The following is a 10,708-nucleotide window of genomic DNA, read 5'->3' as shown; positions in this document are numbered from 1 at the left end:
TTGATGTGAGCAATTTGTTGTTTTAAAGAGAGATTCATGTTCCTGCTCTTTTACAACAGTAACCCTCAACATTTCTACCTCCCACCTTGACCAAAGGTGGATGTCAGGAGAAGTTTCCCCCACCCCTGGGCAGTGACCCAATTCCACAAGCCAGGTCAGTTCCCCTTCTTCAGCATCTTCATGCAAAGCAACCTGTGTTAGCAGCTAATGAATTATCCAGAGGCAAACTTGCAGAGGCAGAAGGGAGTCAACCTCTACTGAAGACATTTTGGTTATGGATTCAGGTGATGAGGTCAGACGAGACCTTCAGCTACACAGGCATCTGCATCAAATAAGATAATCCTAGTACTAATCACATAATCACCTGTACTTCTCTGGGTGATAAAACATCCACTTCAAAATTATATTGCTCCTAAAAATCTTCTATTGCCTGGAGAACCTATGAGTACCAGAGATTAAATGTTATGGAAAATAAGTATGCATAATTCTCACTTCGCTTTGTGCCAGTGAGAGACAGGGAGTGTTTGGACAGAGAGGAAAATTGGGATAGAAACAGTCTGCTCTGCCATTTGTCTGCTCTTTTACACTAGCAGAGGGGAAATATTATTATGATTGGGAAATGCTGAGACAAGAAGAGTGTCTGTAGCTCTTTCAAGAGATGGTATTTCAAGGGGATAGTGTTCATTCACCACTGCTTCTCTTTCCTTTGTTAACATCTTTTAATTGTCTAATATTTTAGCAAGAAGCATTCATGGGCTAAATTAAGGTGGAGATGAGGTTTCTTCCTTTCACAGCTGTCAGTTACCTGAGCTATGACATTCCCAGCAGCTTCGTTTCCCTACAAGAACATATCACAGAGGTTTTCTCTTTTTATTTCCACCCCTGAGTTTCCCCATACTCCGGAGCAGCAATCACCTGTGTCTGATGCAGTCTTTTTTTTTTTTTTTTTGACAGGTGGTTGATGATGTTAGGAGCAAACATAAACCCAGATGAAGAGCGACATAAACAATGGAGGGACCAACCCCAGAGCCTGTGTACGTCGATGTGGACAAGGGACTGACATTAGCATGTTTCGTCTTCCTCTGTCTCTTCCTGATTGTGATGATTATTCGTTGTGCAAAAGTCATCATGGACCCTTACAGTGCCATCCCTACATCTACATGGGAAGAGCAGCATCTAGATGACTGAAAGGACTTCCCTAGACAGAGCCATAAAATGCTGCGATCCAGGAGGCCTTTTCCCACCAGGAAGGCTATCACACAAACAGCCATTTTCAGATATGCAAGGCAACGGCAATATCTCTAAGAGCACATAGTGTAAATGATTCTTGCTCAACAGGTCAGGATATCAGCAAGCCATTCTGGCAGCGCAGTTTAATACTATGCAGCAACCTTTATTTTACTGAAAACAGTTATCATTGTAACTCAAGTAGCACAAGACTCTCCAGACATTTCCTAATATAACTCTTGGTCTAGCACAGTCTGTTCTCCCTTCAGTATCTCCCACAAATCCAGGGTAACCATCACAATTTGGAAAAGCAACAGGAACATTTTGTCCTTCCTGGAAATAGATTGCTTCAAATATCTTCTTCAGTCATTATATTTGCGTTTCAAAAAAAAAAAGGCCCAGATTTTATAATTTTGTATCACAGAGTAGAACTGCTAAAGCATCCGTGCTTAGGTAGGGTTATATGAGTGAATTTAATCTCAGCTCACATGATTCTGCACATGCACTCCCGACCCCACTGCAACCCTATTTCCAGTGACCATGATACAGAAGCACTCAGACTACAGTTCCAAGGAGGTCATGGACTGCTGTGACCATGTAGCACCACCTCGCTCTAGCCTACTCATGCAAAAACCAGGCATATCATCGGGCACGGGTCCGTGGATTAGCCAGATGTGTCAGACCACTTACTATGGTAGCCACCAGAAGCCCACGGAGCAGAGTTTGGACACTACTGGTTTCAGCTACACAGAATTTGCTGTGATTTTCAGAGTGATTCCATATGTAGCTTCATCCATCCATCATGTTTTAGATGCACTTCACTGGGACGAGATATGACAATAAGCAGAAACATTGCTCCTAGTTTTGTCACTCAGACTCCTCAGCATAACTGTTAAAGTAACATACACTAATGTGCATTCTACCTCTGAGAAATTCAGCACTTTTAAAAGAAGAATTTCCCAACAAATTTGTAAGGTGAATAGCTGTACATTTCCTCCTCTTAATTCACCAAGACAACCATTATGCAAGAAGGCACAAGTGAATGTGAGAGCTTTGGAAATTTATTATTTATCTTTTGAAGAGTGGGGACTGAGGGATTCCCATGTCCTCTGATCCCCAAATTCCAAGGTTTGCTCGCAGGTGCCTTTTTTAGTGACTAGTGTTTGGTTTATGGGATTATAAGGAGTTGCTGAAGCAACATGGAGTAGGTACTGCAACCACAACAAGCATCATGAGCAGACAAGACTTGAAAGCACAAATCTGCAAGAAGGACATTTCACTATTTCTCCTCTTCCTTACCATCCTACCTGACCTCTAGGTTCTTGCCACAAGGCAACGCACAGTGGGTGACAGAGGTGGAACCGAAGGTTGCGGTGAGGAATATGAACATAGACTTTGTAGGTTACTGTTCTCAACTTTGACAGATTTGTTAGACCATCACGCAAGTCACTTCTTTATGTGCCTCTACCTACTCATTGGTGAGATGGGTACAACAATATTAACTTGTCTCACATTGTTTTGTCGGTCTCATAATACCAGAAAGCACTTGGAGAGTCTTAGGGACACAGAAATAAGGTATCGATTCACAATTCCTCATCATGAAACTAATGGGGAAGGTTTGAATCTTAGTATACAGCAAAGGAAGTTCTCCCCAGGCAGAGGACGTGTCCAAACCTCCGCTTACTCTCCCATTAAGATTGCAGTATTTTGAGCCATGCCAAATGGCACCTGCCTTTGCTATATATTCCACTGATTTCCGAGGACAGTCTGGATGCGAGGTGCTCAGCACTGTGATTGCAGAGGTCCCAAAATAGCAGGCTACGAGGCATGTGGAGATTTTTGCATGGATCTTTTGCACTGCAGTTTTTGCTAATCTCTGTTGTAGGAGGATCTGATTCAGGTGGCAGAATATTTGAGGACATCTTTAACATTGCTGTTCTCTAGCAAGAGACTTCCACTGCTTCAGTTACTTACTGCAGGTTGCTGTTATTTAGCCTCAGTTTCTGCTAGCCACTTAATCACCAGTAACTGAGGATTTTTTCAGTTGTGAATGCTAATGTTCACCGTACTTTGAGCAAACACGTTGGTCTGCCTTATTCATGAGTGTGTCTATCTGTACCATAGGAATGGATGCCCCAGCTCAAAGAAGGTTGCTTCTGTTCCCTGGGCTAAAGTTTAGAACCCATTTCTTGTCATTAAGTCTTGTATCCCACCTTGATACAAGTGGGGCTACTTACAGAATAAATAAATAAAAACAAAACACCAAATACATTTATTTCCAGGCTAAAGGAACGTTCAGTTTGGAGGTCACCTGGCTGTGTTCACAGCTGATGCAGAGCAAGAACAGAGCTTGTCATCACACCTCCCAGTGCCAACACTCCACTCAATGTTTATCTGCATGCAGAACTCTTTGGCTTTGTCATGCGTCACTGAGAAGCCCCTGTTCAGCTGAGGACTTCAGCACAGGCTTCAGTTTAAGCCTCCGAGCGGGCTGCCTGACTACACTGAGACCGGGGTTGGTCGTGTGCTGTGTCCTTGGTGTGGCAGGGACAGCAACACACGGCCCTTGCAGGAGCAAAGCCTGTGCAAGAGCAAAGCAAATTAACAAGTTTGCCTTGCAAGAACGTTTGCCACTTTTTTTTTTGTCCATCTTTCCAGCTGTACAAACCATTTTAGGGATTTTCCTGAAAATCCTAACAGAAAGACCCCTCTGGGTAGCTCTATTTTCTAATAAAAGGCACTTGTCCTCCTGGCATAGCCTGTCAAGTCCATCCTTTTGACAAAAAAGTTTCCATAAACATCTACGTATTCACGTCCAATCTTTTCACATGACTGCATAAGAGTCAATGTGATTGTTTTAATATAGATAATGTAAATGCATTCCGATTTCTGCCTTCCCCACTGGTTACAATCACACAACCCTACCACTCTTCAATCAAAAGCAATACTAAACATCATGCTGAAAGCAGAAATTTTATCCTCCTTGCATTTGGAGTCAGGACTTGCCCACCCGAGGTGCACCCTTGCAGCTCCCGCCCGAGGCCAGCACCATGAACCCCGCCAGCAAAGCTGCACTTGCAGCCAGTGGAAAGTCTGTTTCAGCAGGGGCTGCATCACTGGGCTTAGTTGCAATTTCAGCTGCATGCAACAAGTGCCTCTGCTACTTTTGGTTCTTTTTTTAATCATTATGCCATACTACCAGCAATTGCACTCAGAGGAAACAATTCAAACTTGTTGCAAATGTATTTATCTAACACAATAAACAGCTTCAACATGGAAAACCTTCTTGTCTCAGTTGTACTTCACTTCTAATTGCCAGGAGCTCTCAAACACATGGTTTTCAAGAAAGATATATATACTTGACAGCCCTCCTTGGAGGGTGAGAGCAGAGAACTGCTCCCTGTGTACCAACACCACTACAGACTCTCAGGAGCTCAGGATGGAGCCAGCTCCAAGTGTTCTGGTGGCTCTGCTGGAAGGTCAGCTCCTCCAGAGTGGCTATTTCAGGTTACTCTCACAGCAAGAGCCCTGGGCTGAACTTCAGTTCAGTGGGGGACTGCAACACACCGTATTTCAGCAGTTCACGATCAGTAACAAACAGCATAGCAAAAGAAACAGGGCCATCGAGACTGGAATCCCCCCTGCTAGCAGCTGAAAACGAGGAGTGTGGAGCATCTGTGGGGTCTCTTTGAAGAAGCCAGAGTATGTGATATGCTGAGTAAAAAGCACCCAAGGAACTCCTCCTCTTGAAAAAGATGAGGAGAGAAATTGCCAATTCTTTTATCTTATAAAAAGGACTCTATTGCCTGAAAGCTGGGTGCTTTATGTGTCTGCTTGCCCCTGCAGCGAGTCCTCTGGCAGAAGGACCTTTGTGCCACAAAGGCAAAACGGCACTGACAAATCATTAACTCCATCTTAGGCAGAAGCAGAGGCGGGATGGAGTCTTTGTGCTGTGTTCAGAGCAGCTCCTCTGGCTAATGTTAAAGTAGGCAGACCTGAACTGAAGCCAGCAGTGGCTGAATTTGGACAGACACCCTGGAGAACTGTGAGCATAAAGGTTTATCTGAAAGGAACGGGGACTGATGCTAGCCAGGGAACTGCATAAGCAATGCTGCTGCAGCCTGTGCTGTCCGAAGGTGTCCCCAGCTTGCTGGGTCATCACAGGTCTCAGCAGGTAACTTCAGCCCACGTTACTAGAGCTCAGAAGTCAACACAGGACTCATGGTCAGACTCCAGCAACCTCTATGGCACACACAGGGAGGGTGGTGAAAACCTCGGGTATTTAACTGGTTCACTTTAGAAGCTGGTGCTCTAGAAAACAGTGACTATATGAGAGATGAAGGCAGAGACTTTTCAAGATAACCCCAAAATTAAACTTCCATGGAGCAAGACTGATGCTGGTCCCCTGTGCCACCTGCAGCTTGCATGCAGTCCCCCACTAATACTCAGCAATAACTGAGCCTACGAAGAAAGCCTTGAGCTTTTCACCCAAAGACATCAAAGGACAGCAGTGACACCATCACCTGCGTGTGGACTGGGCATTACTGCTGGGGCAAGGAGTCATCCCAAAGGAGCAGCCACTCCTGCAGCTCTGCATCTTTGAGGTCAAGGTGGCAATGCAGGGAGTGACACCCATGCACCAGTTCCCTTGCTTCACATCCAGCTCTGTCCTGGTCCACAGTGGTGCTGGATCTGCACTAGCCATCGGCACAGCAGCACTATTGCTTTGGCTTCAGCCAAGCTGCCCATGGTGTGAAAATCCTGCTAAACACAGGCTGGAAAACTGAAACTAATCTTTTCCCCTTCCTTACATCTCCATCTCTGACCTCACCAACCCAGACTTGCCAGGCTTCAAACCTCCTGTCGTAGCAGCTCTCATGATTTTACATCTCAGGTGATTTTATTTAAATAAAGGATATTCAATTCCCAGTTTTAACCACGTCTTAATGCTGGAATGGGAATTCTTGATTTCAGTCAACATTTTTGCATTTGCACTTTTTTATTTTTTAAAAAACAGTTTTTGTTAAAATTGCTTGGTATGCTTTAGCCACTACTCCTTCTTGCTAACCAGGAGGAAAACACTGCTCACTCATACATTTTTAAATCAACACACAGTTTAAGATTCCTAGTTGAATTTATTTTTTAGGGTTCAATTCAATCCACAACGGCATTAGGAAATGTTGAATGATGCAAGTTCGTAGTTACAAAGCTCCACATTTTGTACTGGGACTTGCCCAGGCAACTCCAGGAGGGAAATAGCAAATCAATCAAAAGTGTATTACAATTGCAGTAAGTGTGCTGAAGCCATATGGAAAATTAAGTTTTTCAAAATGTATTTTATATTTAAGACTAATTGGATTTCTCTAGCAGCAGCTGCACTGCCTCTGCAGAGCAAATGAAGCACCTGGTAGGGGCAAGTGGGTAGCAGAGCTGGGCACCCCACCGGCCCCCGAGGCAACCCCCAGAGCCACCCCTGGAGCAGGGCCCTAGGACACAGCAGCTCCAGGGCACTGGCAGCACCAGTCCTGAGCCCTGAGCATGTCTGCCCTGTATCCAGCGCGCAGAGAGGAGAGGGGCAAGAAACCCTCCCTGCACTTGCTGGTCCCAACCAGTCCCTTAATATTCATTGACAAAGATGTTGATCCTGCAGGCTGCCCCAGCGGGTGCTCAGCGGCTGCCAGGGACCTCTGCTCCTGCAGCCATTCCCCGACGCACCAACTGCATCTACCCCAGCTCTCTTACAGCTGCCAGTTAGATAATATGGAACAAACGGAGTGAAAATTAGAAAGCACAGGTCTATAATAAAAACTTAATGGAAAACCGAACATAAGTGCAACAGAAAAAGTGTTGAGCTGAGGATTTTCTTGGGAATGAGGGGACATGAGAAAAAGGAGCAGCTCATAGCAGATATTTATGGGGCAGCATGGTGCTGGTACTTCAGCATGTCCCTCACGTACTTCCAAAGCCTTCTATCAATTTTAGAATTCCAGAAATGATCTCTTTCTTTCTCACAAAGCAGCAACTGTGTGGGCATCCTGAACAGAAGCAGCAATCAAGCCTGAGAAACTGCCTCCTGCCTTACTGCTTAAAGCCGAACCCAACGCGAATATTACCCATCAGCTCTGTCCCTCTTAACAAGCCACCACCCTGACCCTGAGCAGCTACTGAAAGAGCATTTTACTTTGAGTTATCGCTGCCTGGTTAATGAGGGAGTTATGAATATTGCTGACTCAAATGTTTTCATCAAAACTGATTTTTTTTCCATGATATCACATCCATTTCTAATTAGAATCTCTGCAGAAAACTATTTTTACTGAAGAATGCCAGCAGTTCACACAGAAAATCCATTGTTTCCTTTAAATTCTGAAATATGCTGTAGGGTTTTGTTCCATGCTTTTCTTTTGACAATTATACCAACAGTTCTACTATAAATTATACTCAGCTTTTTCATTACAAACCAACTAGGTGATGCTTTGATCTAGAAGAAAATGCATCTCAAACGGTATCAGAGGCTGCCCTTAATTTTCTTACCAGCAAAATAACAAAACCAGGCACAATGTTATGAGGCAGTAGGATTCGTTGCGTCAAGGACCACCCCTGATAAGGCAGCACAGCACAGCAGCACCTCCCGCATCCCTCCCAGACCTTTCACCCAACATCTCATCATTACTCACACGCAGGATTGCTGCGCCCCGGCACAGGTTGCTGGGAACTGCTGACCTCCACCGAGCATGGAGCATCCAGGCAGCAAGAGGGATGCTCCAAGCAAGCGGAGGAGCTGTGGTTTCCGTGCAGACACACACTTCCATTTCCTCTGGTCAGGAAGGCAGGGTCTCTCTTCCCACACAACATTGCACAGCTCTGAATGAAGCCTCCCAGGTAGCTGACACCACAGAAAAGCTTTCGTTTTCTTCCAGGCTTCTAAAGATCCAAGGAGGAATTCTCATCCTGCACCTACAAACCTGATGCTATGACAGGGCAGAGGAAAAGGAGCTCTGAATTTTTTTTTTCTTTTTAATTTTTACTGGAAGCCAAGTTATAAGCAGACTCAGGAGAACTGATCTAATCAAATTAAAACTGTTAGCCTCTAGAAGAGAGAGCCATGCTGAAACCTAATTGCAGCAGAAGCTTCCAGAAGTGAAGGGGAAGCTCTTTGCAGAGAGTTTCAACCCAATTGAAACAGCACTATTAAAAATAAACTTTTCTAAGCACCAGGCCTGCATGCTGAACTGAGCACCCAAGCCGAAGCCCCCTCCAGCTTGAGGAGCCTCACCTTTCCACCCACTCAGCCTTACCCTGCAGACACCTTCCCCCAAAACCAGAAGAGAGCTCCATGACCTTCCATTTAAAGGCCAAGGGTGCAAAGTGGTCGCAGCTGCCCCAGGGGAGGTGGAGCAAGTGGGATGTGCCCAGAACACCTGGGTCTTTCCCAAAGCTCCTGCTGGTGGCTGCTGCCCCCCTGGGCGGTGGGTGCTGCTCTGGCTGTTGTGCTGCTGGTCCCAGGCAAAGGCCGTGCTGCTTTCAGGACAGCACAGCACGCTGCAGCACGGGTACAGCCTTCACCTGCCCCGTGACAGTGTACCTTGGCAGGGGTGACAATCAGCAAGTGCTGGCGGCTCTGGGCTCGCTGTGGCAGGTGGGGGCAGCCCAGCTATGGAGCCCCCTTCCCCGCAGCGCCCACCTGGAGGGAGCCCACTACTTCCTCCTGTGGGTGAAAAGAAAGTGGCCTTGGAGATAAAAAATGTTTCTCTCCTTTTTTTAGCATCTTCTGGCTTTTTGGCCCCCATCCATGCAGCAGGCAGCAGATGTCTCTGAGCTCTGTCCTGAGCGAGGTTTTGGACTTCCTCCAGCTCACCTCTGAAACTTGTTCTCAGGACTGTATCCAAACTCCTTTCCAGAAAATCTCCACCTTTTGGGAACCTGGGACTTCTCCAGATGTCCCCAGGCTAGAAGAGCTCAGCTCAGTCACCTTGGGGTCACAGGGGGGACCTTACAACCTCCCACACATCCCCAGCATGGTGCAGGGGTGCTTGGCCAGACGCTGGTGCTGCGGCCACAGGATGGAAGCGTGGCTGCAGCAGATGCAGAGCTGCCCTCCTCCCCGGGGCCGCGGCCGGCAGCCCGGCTCTGGGTCTGGAGCCAGCCTGGGGGCATTTGTGCCTCCGTCCTGCCGGGGCTTGGTTCACAGCAGGGTGCTCAGCACCACTGACCTTCCTGTCTGCCCACGCAAGGAGCCCAGTTGTTGGCAGCACCTGCAGCATCAGTTTGGCTTTTTTGGGAGAGGAACTCATTGCCCCTGTACAGGACTTGCCTTCACCTTGCAGAAAGCTGGGGAAGAGCACTATGGATTTAACAGTTTCTCTAAGTATTCCTACACTCAGAAAGCATTGACAGCGTGGCCCTTCCTGGCTGCAAAAAGACTTGTATCAAGGTCAAAACCCATGGCTGATGATATGCTGCCCCACCATCAGCTCTTGCCTCTCTGTGTGTGCACCCCTCTCCTCAGACGTTGCATTTCCAACACGTCAGGTACAGTAAGGTGCAATGTGGATGTTGCTTCTGCAGAGAAATTTCTCCACCGAATAAATGCTTTCTGTACCCTCCTGGCACTGCCAGGAGTAAAACCAGGCTGTGCTCAGAGGAACCACGTGAGTTATTTCTAAGTCCAAGAGGGAAGATGTCAACTTGTGGTTGTCCTTGGAGGTCAAAAGAGAGCACAAGGCATCCAATAAATTGACAACCCAGGCAGAGTACATTAAATAAATATCTGCCTATTAGTTCAGCTCAGAATTTCCACAAGAGCCCGAAGGGGAAACAGCTTTTCCTTGATAAACAATGAGCCACTGTTTTCCTGGCCAGGTCATCCCTCCTGGTGATAGTGGAATGTCTTAGGCTAAAAATTTAAATTGATTTGGGGATGATCCTCCAAGTATAATTCTTTAAAGGGACTATTATTATTGCAGACTGGAAGAGAGCCCGTTTCAGAGAACGTGCCCCATTAGCAGTGATTTATCTGCACTGCCACATTTTTTCATTAATCTTCATTTCCATTTTATTTTTCTCTCCCATGTGGCCAAGAGCTTCACGTTCCCAGTCAGCACCGGGCGCTCCCCGGGATGACACCAAACACCCGCAGGGCCCACACCGGCGATGCTGCCCAGCAGACCTCGGGAGGAGCAAGGGGGCAGGCCGGGGGAAGCTGCAGCCTGCGCTCATCCTGCTGTCGCTGCACGAAGGCGGCAGCCTCATCAGGCTCTTCACTTTGAGGACCAAGCAAATATTTAACAAGTTCCCCTTGCACTGTACCAGAGTTCATTATCCGGTCTCCTGAGCTCCTTCAGTCAGTAACATCCTCTAATTGATGTGATTTGGCACTTGGCCACAGAGTTAAATTGATTTGTAGACCAGCGGGAGATGGCAGATGCCCTTTACACTTGAGGAAAGCGGCGTGCGGCTTTGTTTACTGCCTGCTGCAAGGGGA

At 46.7% G+C, this 10,708-nt stretch overlaps 1 protein-coding gene across 1 annotated transcript; it reads left to right on the top strand.

The window, feature by feature from the left end:
- Positions 1 to 962: 962 nt before the first annotated feature.
- On the top strand, positions 963 to 2,128 carry CTXND1 (cortexin domain containing 1). The gene has a single exon (XM_040601992.1). The coding sequence runs from the start codon at positions 1,009 to 1,011 to the stop codon at positions 1,186 to 1,188; it is 180 nt and encodes a 59-aa protein (XP_040457926.1). The 5' UTR covers positions 963 to 1,008; the 3' UTR covers positions 1,189 to 2,128.
- The last annotated feature ends 8,580 nt before the right edge of the window (positions 2,129 to 10,708 follow it).

This window comes from Falco naumanni, chromosome 7 (assembly GCF_017639655.2).
Source record: "Falco naumanni isolate bFalNau1 chromosome 7, bFalNau1.pat, whole genome shotgun sequence".
Classification (NCBI taxonomy): Eukaryota; Metazoa; Chordata; class Aves; order Falconiformes; family Falconidae; genus Falco; species Falco naumanni.
This window is presented reverse-complemented; position numbering and strand designations above follow the sequence as displayed.

Coding starts and splice junctions, on each gene's coding strand:
- CTXND1 (XM_040601992.1), top strand. CDS start 1,009: ATGGAGGGACCAACCCCAGAGCCTGTGTACGTCGATGTGGACAAGGGA.